The 15,460-nt window shown below is 48.7% G+C and overlaps 1 protein-coding gene across 1 annotated transcript in view; it reads left to right on the top strand.

Annotated features, from left to right (window-relative positions):
- MAPKAP1 (MAPK associated protein 1) overlaps nucleotides 1–15,460 on the top strand; it is an 826,525-nt gene that overhangs the window by 668,852 nt on the left and 142,213 nt on the right. Inside the window, exon 9 of the mRNA XM_085613805.1 lies at nucleotides 2,946–3,086. Coding sequence (XP_085469931.1) covers nucleotides 2,946–3,086 — 141 coding nt within the window. The remainder of the gene's footprint in view (nucleotides 1–2,945; nucleotides 3,087–15,460) is intronic.

Genomic DNA, 15,460 nt, shown 5'->3' with positions numbered 1-15,460 from the left:
CTGTGTTCCCCTAAGTCTCCCGATAAAAATGGTACCTCACTTGTGTGGTTAGGCCTATTGCCCGCGTTAGGAAACAGCCCTAAACCCAACATGGATACATCACATTTTTCCACTGAAAATGGACCATTTTTTTTGCAATGTGCCTAGCTGTGGATTTTGGACCCTAGCTCAGCTGGCACCTAGGGAACCCTAACAAACCTGTACATTTTTGAAAACTAGACACCCAGGGGAATCCAGGATGGGGTGACTTGTGTGGCTCACATGGAAAGTTCTGGAAGCTGCAGGGAGCCACAAACTTCCACCCACCTAGCATTTCCCCCTAGTCTCCCGATAAAAATAGTACCTCACTTGTGTTGGTAGACCTAGTGCTCCCAACAGTAAATGGCCCAAAATGCAACATCGACACATCACATTTATCTACCGAAAATGGACCCTTTTTAGGTCGAGCGCAGCGCACATGCGCTGCTCATTAGGAGGCTTCTTGTAACTACTCGAAACTGACTCCCCCCACGCATAGGATTGGCTTTTGCGTGTCTTTCAAGAATGAAAGCACGCATATGGCTAAAGTCGGGTGCATGTCTCACATCTTTTTGTAATGTTGACTCCAACTGCATTTTGCTCTTGGGGGCGAGCAGCGGCGTTCAGGGCGGCAGCTGCTTTCTCCACCACTCCTCTTGAGCTGCTTGTTTTCATGTTTGTACCCCCTCCCACTCTTCTTTGTTTGTTATTTGTAGCGCGGTCCGCTTTCATTTTGAAGACCACGCTTGCTGAAAGTGAGATTTTTTTTTATTGCAGAAAAACCACCATGAATGCTAAACATTAGGCAAGTCAATCCTAAATGTATTTTTCATTCAGAAACTCAGTAACTTGTATGTAAGAGAGTTCAATTTGTGAATCTTTAAATGCTTAGATGGTAGCAAAACCTTAAAACATTACCAACATCTCAGGCTAAACACTATAAGGTCCCAAAGGCAAGACCTATTGGCTATGCCAATGCTTGTTGTTCCTTTGTTATAAACCTTGTTAATGCGAGGTGCAGAGTCCCTGGTGTTAGCCCCCTTTATGAGTCAGTGAAGCTTTGTTACTCCAAGACAAACCTTGTACGTGTGATCCAATGAATGTTAGGTGCGATACTTGGAGAATGTATTTTACACGGATGTGATCTTGTTGCATTAAGAGATCAGAGAGTACATACCGTGTTACTACATCACAGCTCGAGTAGAACTTGGCACCACGAACATGTCTCCGTTTATTCACTGCAGCGAGTATTCTGGCAAAGGGAATGGGGTGATTGTGCCCCCTGAGGTTTCACCTAAGTAGCTTGGAGCCACCCAGCCTGTGTGCAACTTTTCAATTCATAGGGGTAGTGAGCTTTTGCATGTGCAGACACAAGAGCTTGTGCAAAAACACAAGGTTGTGTGCTCTGACGTGTTAACTGCTACAAAGGAATACAGCTATGCTTCTTGAGTTGCCTACAGTTCATGGAGGCTCCTTGGTTAGAGGGCCCTCTATGGTTTTATACTACTTTTCAGCTCACATCGTTGTAGTTTGAGATGGTAGGACATGCTTCTCTCCAGCATCAGCTCTTGCACATAATGCCTGCACCACTCACCGTGCATTGAATGTCAGTCTAATGGAGGAATCTGGCTTTCATTCGCCACCCACTCCAAACATATACCTGATTCTTTGAAGTATTCTCATTGGTGCTTATTTTCAGTGCTTACTTTCTTTTTGTTTTTTAAAAAGGAAAAAATTAGGATCCGAGGTAATTCAAAGGAGTCGACCACAGCTGGCACCACCCACCACTCCTGCCATTGTTGCTTAACACAAGTGTCAGAATTTCCCACTGACAATCACACTCCAACAACGTTGACATTGTGGACTGTTCCAGGTTAACTCAAAACTAAAAGGATAGCCTGGAAGTGCTAGATTAATCCTTCTTTAAAAGTGTTTATTAAATAGTTAAATTCTCCACTGATAAACTCTGCTTAAATTTAGACACAGTGGTGCCATATGATGGATTGCCATACAGTTTCGGCTGCTTTGGGGCAATAGAGGTGGGGCAGGGCGGGAGTAAAGAAAAGTGAAAAAAAAGATCATTTCACTTGTCTGCCGGCCGCTGCCTCTCCTATGCCCTCTTTGGTCAAAGCACACAAGCTCCCAGACTCCCCTAAGCCAATCACGACACTGATGGCATCAGCATGACAGCAGTGTCATGATTGGTCTGAACAGCCTGGTTCGGTGCTCAGACAGGTAGTGGGAGCCTGTGCATGTTCTACACCCGGCTGTGCAATAGTGCGCATGTCTGTTTGCCCACCACGTCCAGCCAAGTTGTCATACGCACTTAGAAAGTGCCCACCACTTCTCCCTCTGCTCTGTGGGCAGCTCAGCCACACCCCACAACTTCAGAGTTAGTACTGAAAATAAAATGATAATAACATGGTATTATTATCATATTTTCTTTTTCTGTAGGGCGATGCTCCTCCACCTTAGTGGAGGAGCCGCCTCTGTTGCCATAACTCCTTGCTGGTGTTTAGAAATCAGCTGGCAAACAGCAGCACAAATTAAGCATGTTAGAGCCTGTAAACATTACAGGACATTACTGAAACTGTTTGTAAAATCCCTTTTGTTATTAGTTGTCTTACCCATTTTTACATGCATCTGTTAGCTGCTGCAATATATTTTTATTGTGGTATTTCAGCATTTGTCCGAAACCCTATTCAAACTTCCATACCACTCAACACGTGTCGTTAGTTTCACATCAGTTCTTTACTACCATTTAGCACTGTAGTGTAAATCTTTGACAGCAATAGCTCGTGCAGCTGAGTTCACCGACAAACCCTCTTGTTGAAAAGCAGGCTACAGCGTTTTATGTATTCACATTCTCCTTTTAAGACATTCCACGCGGTGTTTTAAGATTAACTGGATCCTGTTTTTCCTCCTAGGTTCTAGAGGAGAGGAGTGTTCTGAAGAAGATCCTCAGATCGATTTGGCTACAATGCAAGACATGCTGAGCAGCCACCATTACAAGTCCTTCAAGGTCAGCATGATCCACAGACTGCGATTCACAACCGACGTACAACTAGGTGAGTCTCTCTGTTCTGATGGGACTCAACGTATCAAGGTATCCATAGACTGCGATTCACAACCGACGTACAACTAGGTGAGTCCCTCTGTTCTGATGGGACTCAACGTATCAAGGTATCCATAGACTATGGGACTCCACATATCACGGTATCCATAGGCTATGGGACTCAACATATCACGGTATCCATAGACTATGGGACTCAACGTATCAATGTATCCATAGACTATGGGACTCAACGACTCAAGTTATCCATAAACTTGAGGTACATGTCCAGGTGAAAAAAATGGTAGTTAACCAACGGGGACAAAAAACGTTAATGTTTTATTTAAAGACACTCGCCCACACTAGTAGTGGCACCTGGTCTCATTTTGGTCCCTACAAATCAGGATGGGCTCTTCTGTCATTGATGGTTGTTCATTGGGGTCATTAGACCTTCCCTACCTCCTGTCTAAGCGTTCAGTGTGCCAAGTGCTCAGCCTTGTAAGGTTGTGTTTCTAGAGTCCTGTGTCTGGTTACCATTCCATGTAGGTAGTGTTTACGGTGGGTTGTGTGCTCTGTTTCAGACTTCCCTTGTGCTATCTGTCGCATGATCGGGTGAAGTAGACTTCTCCTCTTGCTTGTAAGTGTTTTCGGTGGCTGTCTACTGAATTGTAGTGACTTTCCGTGAGTCAGAATCTGCCCATCGTTTCTTGCCAGCTCTGACTGCTCTTGGCACATCCTTGGCAGCCACAATAGACAGGGAGATAGGAGGTGCAAAAAAATAAGCTACCATTGGCAAAGTCAAAAGGTCTGCAGTTGGCTGCCAACCTATTCCCTTTGTGAATGCTTGCTTTGTGTTGACATGGTTTCTGTAAAACGCTATTGTTGGGGGCGCTGCTATGCTTTTGCGGTATGAAAAATAAATTACTAAAAGTGGAAATATTTGTGGGCCTCAAAAAAAATCACATTGCCATTGTGGATCCTGACGCTGAAGGGTAGTGCTTTGTGTGGAGATGTGCTCCTTGTGAAAGAGCAGAATGCCATCTCACGCAGCGAAGTGAGCCGGTGGCTGAAGTTGCCGGAGTCGTTGTATGTTGTAGTGGGCGGGAGAAATGTGTCATTGGCACAACACCAGGCCAGTGGACAGAGAGGGGTGGCTGAAAGCCCAGATGTCATTGGCACAACACCAGGCCAGTGGATGAAGAGGGGTGGCTGAAAGCCCCGATGTCATCGGCACAACACCAGGCCAGTGGACGGAGAAGGATGGCTGAAAGTCCAAATGTCATTGGCACAACACCAGGCCAGTGTATGAAGAAGGGTGGCTGACAGTCCCGATGTCAACGGCACAACACCAGGCCAGTGGATGAAGAAGGTTGGCTGACAGCCCCGATGTCATTGGCGCAACATCAGGCCAGTGGATGAAGAGGGGTGGCTGAAAGCCCCAATGTCATTGGCGCAACGCTAGGCCAGTGGATGAAGAAGGGTGGCTGAAAGCCCCGGTGTCATTGGCGCAACGCCAGGCCAGTGGAGGAAGAGGGCGGCAGAAAGCCCCAATGTCATTTGCGCAACGCCAGGCCAGTAGATGAAGAGGGGTGGCCGAAAGCCCCGTTGTCATTGGCGCAACACCAGGCCAGTGGATGAAGAGGGGTGGCTGAAAGCCGCGGTGTCATTGGCGCAACGCCAGGCCAGTGGATGAAGAGGGGTGGCCGAAAGCCCCGATGTCATTGGCACAACACCAGGCCAGTGGATGAAGAGGGGTGGCCGAAAGCCCTGGTGTCATTTGCGCAACGCCAGGCCAGTAGATGAAGAGGGGTGGCTGAAAGCCGCGGTGTCATTGGTGCAACGCCAGGCCAGTGGATGAAGAGGGGTGGCCGAAAGCCCCAATGTCATTAGCGAACACCAGACCAGTGGATGAAGTGGGGTGGTCGAAAGCCCTGACGTCATTGGCACAACACCAGACCAGTGAATGAAGAGGGGTGGGCGAAAGCCCCAATGACATTGGCGCAACACCAGACCAGTGGATGAAGAGGGGTGGCCGAAAGCCCCGGTGTCATTGGCGCAACGCCAGGCCAGTGGAGGAAGAGGGGTGGCCGGAAACCCCGTTATCATTGGCGCAACACCAGGCCAGTGGATGAAGAGGGGTGGCCGAAAGCCCCGATGTCATTAGCGAACACCAGACCAGTGGATGAAGAGGGGTGGCCGAAAGCCCCGGTGTCATTGGCGCAATGCCAGGCCAGTGGATGAAGAGGGGTGGTCGAAAGCCCCGACGTTATTGGCACAACACCAGACCAGTGAATGAAGAGGGGTGGCCGAAAGCCCCGGTGTCATTGGTGCAATGCCAGGCCAGTGGATAAAGAGGGGTGGTCGAAAGCCCCGATGTCATTGGCACAACACCAGGCCAGTGGATGAAGAGGGGTGGTCGAAAGCCCCGATGTCATTGGCGCAACACCAGGCCAGTGGATGAAGAGGGGTGGCTGAAAGCCCCGATGTCATTGGCGCAACACCAGGCCAGTGGATGAAGAGGGGTGGCCGAAAGCCCTGGTGTCATTGGCGCAACACCAGACCAGTGGATGAAGAGGGGTGGCTGAAAGCCCCGGTGTCATTGGCGCAACGCCAGGCCAGTGGATGAAGAGGGGTGGCCGAAAGCCCCGATGTCATTGGCGCAACACCAGGCCAGTGGATGAAGAGGGGTGGCCGAAAGCCCTGGTGTCATTGGCACAACACCAGGCCAGTGGATGAAGAGGGGTGGCTGAAAGCCCCGGTGTCATTGGCGCAACGCCAGGCCAGTGGATGAAGAGGGGTGGTCGAAAGCCCCGATGTCATTGGCACAACACCAGGCCAGTGGATTAAGAGGGGTGGCTGAAAGCCCCGATGTCATTGGCGCAACACCAGGCCAGTGGATGGAGAGGGGTGGCCAAGCAGTCCGAAACGAGCTGTCCCTCCAGTCTCTCCCTGACTGTATCTCTGCCTTTGGCCCTGTAGAGCCCTTCGCTGCCTTTGGGCTAGGTTCGCGCTGTACAAAGACCACATGCAGGTGGATCTACACAAACTCAACCTTAGAAAGCTCGGCAGTGCTAGTGTGCAATGAAAGAAATGCCTTGAAAAAGCTCCGATCCGCGTTGACCTGTGGCGACCTTAATTGCCACTATCAAGAGTTATAGGGAGAGAATCACCTTAATAACCGACACATGCATTCATTTGGCTGTGAGAACAATTCAATGCCAGCTGGTTGCATTTTTATCATTTGGTTTATCTACTATGGCGGCTCTCTCACACACTCACATTCTCTCTCTCTCTCACACACACCCCCGCCCCGCCCCTCGCCACCTCGCTATGCAGATGACATCATGGCTACACCCAGAGTCCTTGCTCCTTCGTTCATTGTTATGTGGCTAATGGCTTGCATTGATTGCCATCACTTCATTAGCAGCAGTAAGACAAGTCAGTCCAGTTGTTTATGAAAACTCTTTATATATTGGCAGCAGTGAGCCTGGGGGTTTGAAGATTCCAACAGTGGGAACTTGGGGGATGGGGGGTGGGGTGGAGAGAGGGGCTGCCAGGGGTCGCCATACCTCTGTGGTCAGTACTACAAAAGTGAGCATTGTTCTGTCAACCCGTTCAGGGTCTTAGAGCAGTGGCTGCCAGGGCAGAGTGTATAAAGAGGTGCCTCCCTCTCCCTTCTGGACAGGGTCAGCGCCTTCGCTGCCGAAGAAGTGAGGCGATTTGTTTCCTGTAAGCGCCATCCTCCCCTGCCCATTTATCTGCAGTGATCTGTCATGACCTTTTCAAAGTCTCCCTGCTGACAGCTTCCAGATACACCGAGTCAAACTTCACTGCAAGCGAGCTGTCCCTGTGACCGTCAGCAGATGAAAACATTGCCTCATCGCGCTGTCCTCCAGCACAGCCCATAAATCCTTCCTCGACGAGACAGGTCCAAAGAAGCTGGGAGCAGGCCACTAATATGTGTCTAATTGTATGGATGGAGTCTGCACTTCTGGAAGGGTTAGCATAGCTGAGAGGCCTGCCTGCCTGCAGAAGAGAAGACTGAATGTTAGAATGAGGCCTGCAGATATTCACACTGCAGTATTGTCTGGATGGAGTGCACACTTCTGGAAGGGTTAGCATAGCGGAGAGGCTGGCCTGCCTGCAGAAGAGAAGACTGGCTGTTAGAATGAGGCCTACAAATATTCACACTGCAGTACTGTCTGGATAGAGTGCACACTTCTGGAAGGGTTAGCATAGCTGAGAGGCCTGCCTGCCTGCAGAAGAGAAGACTGAATGTTAGAATGAGGCCTGCAGATATTCACACTGCAGTATTGTCTGGATGGAGTCTACACTTCTGGAAGGGTTAGCATAGCTGAGAGGCCTCCCTGCCTGCTGAAGAGAAGACTGAATGTTTGAAAGAGGCCTGCAAATATTCACACTGCAGTATTGTCTGGATGGAGTCTACACTTCTGGAAGGGTTAGCATAGCTGAGAGGCCTGCCTGCCTACAGAAGAGAAGACTGAATGTTAGAATGAGGCCTGCAAATATTCACACTGCAGTATTGTCTGGATGGAGTCTACACTTCTGGAAGGGTTAGCATAGCTGAGAGGCTGGCCTGCCTGCAGAAGAGGAGACTGAATGTTAGAATGAGGCCTGCAAATATTCACACTGCAGTATTGTCTGGATGGAGTCTACACTTCTGGAAGGGTTAGCATAGCTGAGAGGCCTCCCTGCCTGCTGAAGAGGAGACTGAATGTTAGAATGAGGCCTGCAAATATTCACACTGCAGTATTGTCTGGATGGAGTCTACACTTCTGGAAGGGTTAGCATAGCTGAGAGGCTGACCTGCCTGCAGAAGGGGGGACTGAATGTTAGAATGAGGCCTGCAGATATTCACACTGCAGTATTGTATGGATGGAGTCTACACTTCTGGAAGGGTTAGCATAGCTAAGAGGCTGGCCTGCCTGCTGAAGGGGGGACTGAATGTTTGAAAGAGGCCTGCAAATATTCACACTGCAGTATTGTCTGGATGGAGTCTACACTTCTGGAAGGGTTAGCATAGCTGAGAGGCTGGCCTGCCTGCAGAAGAGGAGACTGAATGTTAGAATGAGGCCTGCAGATATTCACACTGCAGTATTGTATGGATGGAGTGCACACTTCTGGAAGGGTTAGCATAGCTAAGAGGCTGGCCTGCCTGCAGAAGGGGGGACTGAGTGTTTGAATGAGGCCTGCAAATATTCACACTGCAGTATTGTCTGGATAGAGTGCACACTTCTGGAAGGGTTAGCATAGCTGAGAGGCCTCCCTGCCTGCTGAAGAGAAGACTGAATGTTTGAAAGAGGCCTGCAAATATTCACACTGCAGTATTGTCTGGATGGAGTCTACACTTCTGGAAGGGTTAGCATAGCTGAGAGGCCTCCCTGCCTGCTGAAGAGAAGACTGAATGTTTGAAAGAGGCCTGCAAATATTCACACTGCAGTATTGTCTGGATGGAGTCTACACTTCTGGAAGGGTTAGCATAGCTGAGAGGCTGGCCTGCCTGCAGAAGGGGGGACTGAGTGTTAGAATGAGGCCTGCAAATATTCACACTGCAGTATTGTCTGGATGAAGTCTACACTTCTGGAAGGGTTAGCATAGCTGAGAGGCTGGCCTGCCTGCAGAAGGGGGGACTGAGTGTTTGAATGAGGCCTGCAAATATTCACACTGCAGTATTGTCTGGATAGAGTGCACACTTCTGGAAGGGTTAGCATAGCTGAGAGGCCTGCCTGCCTGCAGAAGAGAAGACTGGCTGTTAGAATGAGGCCTGCAAATATTCACACTGCAGTATTGTCTGGATGGAGTCTACACTTCTGGAAGGGTTAGCATAGCTGAGAGGCTGACCTGCCTGCAGAAGGGGGGACTGAATGTTAGAATGAGGCCTGCAGATATTCACACTGCAGTATTGTATGGATGGAGTCTACACTTCTGGAAGGGTTAGCATAGCTAAGAGGCTGGCCTGCCTGCTGAAGGGGGGACTGAATGTTTGAAAGAGGCCTGCAAATATTCACACTGCAGTATTGTCTGGATGGAGTCTACACTTCTGGAAGGGTTAGCATAGCTGAGAGGCTGGCCTGCCTGCAGAAGAGGAGACTGAATGTTAGAATGAGGCCTGCAGATATTCACACTGCAGTATTGTATGGATGGAGTGCACACTTCTGGAAGGGTTAGCATAGCTAAGAGGCTGGCCTGCCTGCAGAAGGGGGGACTGAGTGTTTGAATGAGGCCTGCAAATATTCACACTGCAGTATTGTCTGGATAGAGTGCACACTTCTGGAAGGGTTAGCATAGCTGAGAGGCCTCCCTGCCTGCTGAAGAGAAGACTGAATGTTTGAAAGAGGCCTGCAAATATTCACACTGCAGTATTGTCTGGATGGAGTCTACACTTCTGGAAGGGTTAGCATAGCTGAGAGGCCTCCCTGCCTGCTGAAGAGAAGACTGAATGTTTGAAAGAGGCCTGCAAATATTCACACTGCAGTATTGTCTGGATGGAGTCTACACTTCTGGAAGGGTTAGCATAGCTGAGAGGCTGGCCTGCCTGCAGAAGGGGGGACTGAGTGTTAGAATGAGGCCTGCAAATATTCACACTGCAGTATTGTCTGGATGAAGTCTACACTTCTGGAAGGGTTAGCATAGCTGAGAGGCTGGCCTGCCTGCAGAAGGGGGGACTGAGTGTTTGAATGAGGCCTGCAAATATTCACACTGCAGTATTGTCTGGATAGAGTGCACACTTCTGGAAGGGTTAGCATAGCTGAGAGGCCTGCCTGCCTGCAGAAGAGAAGACTGGCTGTTAGAATGAGGCCTGCAAATATTCACACTGCAGTATTGTCTGGATGGAGTCTACACTTCTGGAAGGGTTAGCATAGCTGAGAGGCTGGCCTGCCTGCAGAAGAGGAGACTGAATGTTAGAATGAGGCCTGCAGATATTCACACTGCAGTATTGTATGGATGGAGTGCACACTTCTGGAAGGGTTAGCATAGCTAAGAGGCTGGCCTGCCTCCAGAAGAGGAGACTGAACGTTAGAATGAGGCCTGCAAATATTCACACTGCAGTATTGTCTGGATGGAGTCTACACTTCTGGAAGGGTTAGCATAGCTGAGAGGCTGGCCAGCCTGCTGAAGGGGGGACTGAATGTTTGAAAGAGGCCTGCAAATATTCACACTGCAGTATTGTCTGGATGGAGTCTACACTTCTGGAAGGGTTAGCATAGCTAAGAGGCTGGCCTGCCTGCTGAAGGGGGGACTGAATGTTTGAAAGAGGCCTGCAAATATTCACACTGCAGTATTGTCTGGGTGGAGTCTACACTTCTGGAAGGGTTAGCATAGCTGAGAGGCCTCCCTGCCTGCTGAAGAGAAGACTGAATGTTTGAAAGAGGCCTGCAAATATTCACACTGCAGTATTGTCTGGATGGAGTCTACACTTCTGGAACGGTTAGCATAGCTGAGAGGCTGGCCAGCCTGCTGAAGGGGGGACTGAATGTTTGAAAGAGGCCTGCAAATATTCACACTGCAGTATTGTCTGGATGGAGTCTACACTTCTGGAAGGGTTAGCATAGCTAAGAGGCTGGCCTGCCTGCAGAAGAGGAGACTGAATGTTAGAATGAGGCCTGCAAATATTCACACTGCAGTATTGTCTGGATGGAGTCTACACTTCTGGAAGGGTTAGCATAGCAAAGAGGCTGGCCTGCCCACTGAAGAGGAGACTGAATGTTAGAATGAGGCCTGCAAATATTCACACTGCAGTATTGTCTGGATGGAGTCTACACTTCTGGAAGGGTTAGCATAGCTGAGAGGCTGGCCTGCCTGCAGAAGGGGGGACTGAGTGTTAGAATGAGGCCTGCAGATATTCACACTGCAGTATTGTCTGGATGGAGTCTACACTTCTGGAAGGGTTAGCATAGCTGAGAGGCCTCCCTGCCTGCTGAAGAGAAGACTGAATGTTTGAAAGAGGCCTGCAAATATTCACACTGCAGTATTGTCTGGATGGAGTCTACAGTTCTGGAAGGGTTAGCATAGCTAAGAGGCTGGCCTGCCTGCAGAAGAGGAGACTGAATGTTAGAATGAGGCCTGCAAATATTCACACTGCAGTATTGTCTGGATGGAGTCTACACTTCTGGAAGGGTTAGCATAGCTGAGAGGCTGGCCTGCCTGCAGAAGGGGGGACTGAGTGTTAGAATGAGGCCTGCAGATATTCACACTGCAGTATTGTCTGGATGGAGTCTACACTTCTGGAAGGGTTAGCATAGCTGAGAGGCCTCCCTGCCTGCTGAAGAGAGGACTGAATGTTTGAAAGAGGCCTGCAAATATTCACACTGCAGTATTGTCTGGATGGAGTCTACACTTCTGGAAGGGTTAGCATAGCTAAGAGGCTGGCCTGCCTGCAGAAGAGGAGACTGAATGTTAGAATGAGGCCTGCAAATATTCACACTGCAGTATTGTCTGGATGGAGTCTACACTTCTGGAAGGGTTAGCATAGCTAAGAGGCTGGCCTGCCTGCTGAAGGGGGGACTGAATGTTTGAAAGAGGCCTGCAAATATTCACACTGCAGTATTGTCTGGATGGAGTCTACACTTCTGGAAGGGTTAGCATAGCTGAGAGGCCTCCCTGCCTGCTGAAGAGAAGACTGAATGTTTGAAAGAGGCCTGCAAATATTCACACTGCAGTATTGTCTGGATGGAGTCTACACTTCTGGAAGGGTTAGCATAGCTGAGAGGCTGGCCTGCCTGCAGAAGGGGGGACTGAGTGTTTGAATAAAGGGCCCACAAATTAGAATATTTCATGTATTCCTTGTGAGCTGGGATTCTGTGATTGGATCAGAAATACATCGGGGAACATTTAATTTTGCCAGCCTCAGATTTATATTTCCGCCAATCCACGTTGTGACCTGTTCTTTTGAATTGTCGAAGATAGAATTGTTTTAGCAGCTTTCTTTGCTGTGTTTTGTTGAAATGCCACACATTGGCTGTTCATGCATGCTAAAGAGATGTGAGTGGTGTGACGAATGTGCCCACAGTGTCTGGAACCCTGCAGCAAGGACCCCATTGTAAGGTATGTTCGAGTTAGCTGTGGCCCTCATTTTGCCCTTAAAATGCCCTTGCGGCGATAATGGACTCCCGATTTCATGCAAAGTTGGCTTTGAGGATTCCCTCGCAACCAGAGTTGGACTTGGCTTCTGAAGCAGTGGAGTGTTTGTACTTCTTCTTGGTTTCCAGCAGACCTGCCTTACTCAGTGACAGTCACGGCTGGCATTAATTGTGGGTGGGGATGCGGGGGATAGCGTGGGGAGGGTCGCATGGGGAGGAGTGGGGGGTTAATTTAATAATTACAACAAAAAAAAATGACCTGTCCCCCTGCCGGGTCCTGCGTTTTCTCAGTGCCTGCTCCTGCTCTCCTGCCTCCGGCAGGAACAGGAAGCAGGCAGCCTCCCTCCCCTAAGCCAACCACAACGCTGCAATGACAGTGTTGTGATTGGTGGGGACACCGCCCAGCCAGGGGCTTACGGAGAGGCCATTTTCTCCATGTAAGTTGCATTGCAGCCTGCATGGAGAAAGGACAGAGTGTGCATGACTGGTTTTGGTGGCCCCGGAGGGCCGACCAAACAGTCATTGCACTCTCAGCAGTGGGCACACCACTCCTCCCCTGCTCGCAGAGCAGCCCCGCCCACCCGCAAACAAACCCTTCTGCTTTCTCGCAGTGCGGGAAGCAGAAACATAAAATGGTAGCTATTACCATTTTATGTTTCTGCTTCTCACACTGCGAGAAATCAGTGGGGCGACGCTCCCCCTCCCTAGTGGAGGAGCTGCCCTTGCTCAGTGAACTGTCAGTAGGGTGACCATATCTCTCAGTTTTCCCCGGATGGTCCCGGTTTTTGGAGAAGTGTCCCAACACTTTTCTCCATATTGAATAAATGTCCCTGTTTTTGGATAGTGGCCTGGTTGAGCACAGACTTGTCCCGCTTTATGTTTTAGTTGTAGGAAGGGAAATCCTTTAAAGAGAGATATTTTCTCTCGGGATTTGCTTTCTCTTTCTACAAGCAGCAAGAATGGCATTGTGCCAGCCATCAGGGCAACAGCATGCCGGAACCACCAGCATGACCCTGCTCCTCTCACTGGTGTCAGAGGACACTACCTGCACCAACATCTATCCAGCCACCGGTGTGACCCTGCTCTGCCATTTAAAGCGAGCGTGTGGACTGCAGCAGAATTAAGCAGCAGCCAGAAGCGAAACGGGCTTTGATTGGAGCCAACTTGCATGACCCCTCCCAAGCCCTGACAGCACCAGCAAAGCAGGACCCTGCCTCCATGTCAGAGCTGCTCCAGCCAAGCTTCATCAGCAGCCACAGGAGACCTGCCCTCCCAGCCTTCCAACCAGCACTGGAGTCGCAAGGTGAGAATTTAAAAGGCAGGGGGACATTTTCTGTTTGTTTGGCCTGTGTTGTGTTTCCACCCCTCCTCAAACAAGCATTTGCAATGCAATAGGTCTCGCATTAGTAAAAGTTTGAGTTTTTGGCGTAGCAAATTTTAATGCAACATTACTAGCTCTAATTTTGTTAATGTAGACCTATAGAGTGTAGTGTGGTACAGTGAAGTGGTGTAGTATAGAGTAGAGGAAATTATAGAGTGTAGTGGAGTTGAGTAGTTTAGCGTGGTGTTGAGTTGAGTAAAGTGGAGGATAGTTTATAGAGTGGGATTGTGTGTACTTGTATTATGATAAAATATAGTGCTATTATGTAGGAATGAACGTATAAGAAATATAAGTTGGTGGTACTACATTTGCTGTACCCATTTATTTATAATGTGTTTTGTTGTGCAAGGTGACTTTACTTGGAACTGCTTGTTTAGTTGCCTGTTTAGGCTTTAAGCAGTGCATATAAAACCAGTTTGGACCTAGCCATATGCAAATCAGTCTTGGCCCTGCTCCTCATAGGATCAGTCCAGCCTGAACTGCCATGCCAGGCCCTCCCTGGACCAGAAAGCAAGCACCCTGGGACCAGTTTCGGGGTGTCCCCCGTCTTCAGCCAGGCTAGCTTGAATCCAGTGGCGTAGCGAGCACAGGACCCACGTCTGGGAATACTCTTGCCACTCTGGCCAAAAAAGTGCAAAACAAACATGATGGACAAAATACTGAACAGTGTCAAACATTCACCCACCCCTGTTCATCAATTGTTCTATTTGCATTAATGAACATAACATAACAGGGATATTGTAGAGCACATAGTAACCCTTGCTTGGTCTTTTGTCGATATTGACAGTAATAGATGTTTGTTACCCAGCACAATGGTACTCATTTCATCGAAGGATGAAAGCCTGGGTGGACCCGCTGGGATTCAATCATCCACTGAGTCTAGAACATATCGCGGATGATTAGGTTCACTGAGCTAGAAGACTCTGTATCTTTGTAAATGATAAACTGAAAAAAAGCCCGTTCTCGACATATACCCCTTAATTCTGGTTACATTGAAGTGATACCAGTGCTTTATAAAGGGCCCACAAATTAGAATATTTCATGTGTTCCTTGTGAGCTGGGATTCTGTTATTGGATCAGAAATACATCGGGGATACCTTGTGCAACTCTGGCAGGAGGCTCACTGAACCCTAGACACTCTGGACATGACCTATGTAAAAGCGCTTTTGAGAGAATGGTTCTGCAGCCAAGAAGGAGTAATTCCCAACAAAGCTTTAGAAACTTAATTTTCGTTATTGGTACTAACAAGAAGGAATGTGATCCTGAGCAGTAGAGCGGCTTCAACACCAGCAGGGGAGCGGCCCTAAATCCTTTAATGCATTAAAAGCTAAGGTTCATGGGCAGTCCGGCCCTGCGGGCAGACGAGGATTAGACATACATACTGAAAGGTGCGAGACAAGAGGCTGCTTCAGAAAAAAAACTGTCTTGCCTCAAAAGAAATAATTCAAGAAAATCGTAATAATGTAGCGCTTTTGGCACGAATAGCAATGAAGCGCTGCAAACGGCAGCAGTTCTTACACTAGAAATAATATTTCCTTATCATCGAGTTTCATTGAAAGCTACTTCTGCTGGCCCCAGCCGAGACTGTCGGTACTTCCGCAGCCCGCTCAGTGGTTTTCAGGCGTGACATCGCAGAGCCTCTTTTCACCTCCATTGGACTGGTGTCTAGCGCAGATAAGTCTGTTTCTTCACAAGCCTATTACGTCCATGTTGACCCTGGCTATTTATTTTGATAGTTAAACCGTTCTTTTAAAAAAAAAAAAGATTTATGTAGGTTTTGGGGTATTCACGTGTGGAAAAACAATGTTTTGCTTTGCACCGGGAGCAGAGAATGTGCGCTTAAGAGACGACTATTTCACATTGTTGCATAAATTCGGTTTTAGACTCCACGTTTCAGGTAATCCATTT

This window comes from Triturus cristatus, chromosome 1_2 (genome assembly GCF_964204655.1).
Source record: "Triturus cristatus chromosome 1_2, aTriCri1.1, whole genome shotgun sequence".
Lineage (NCBI taxonomy): Eukaryota > Metazoa > Chordata > Amphibia > Caudata > Salamandridae > Triturus > Triturus cristatus.
Note: the sequence above shows the minus strand (reverse complement) of the source record. Positions and strands in the feature narration are given on the sequence as shown.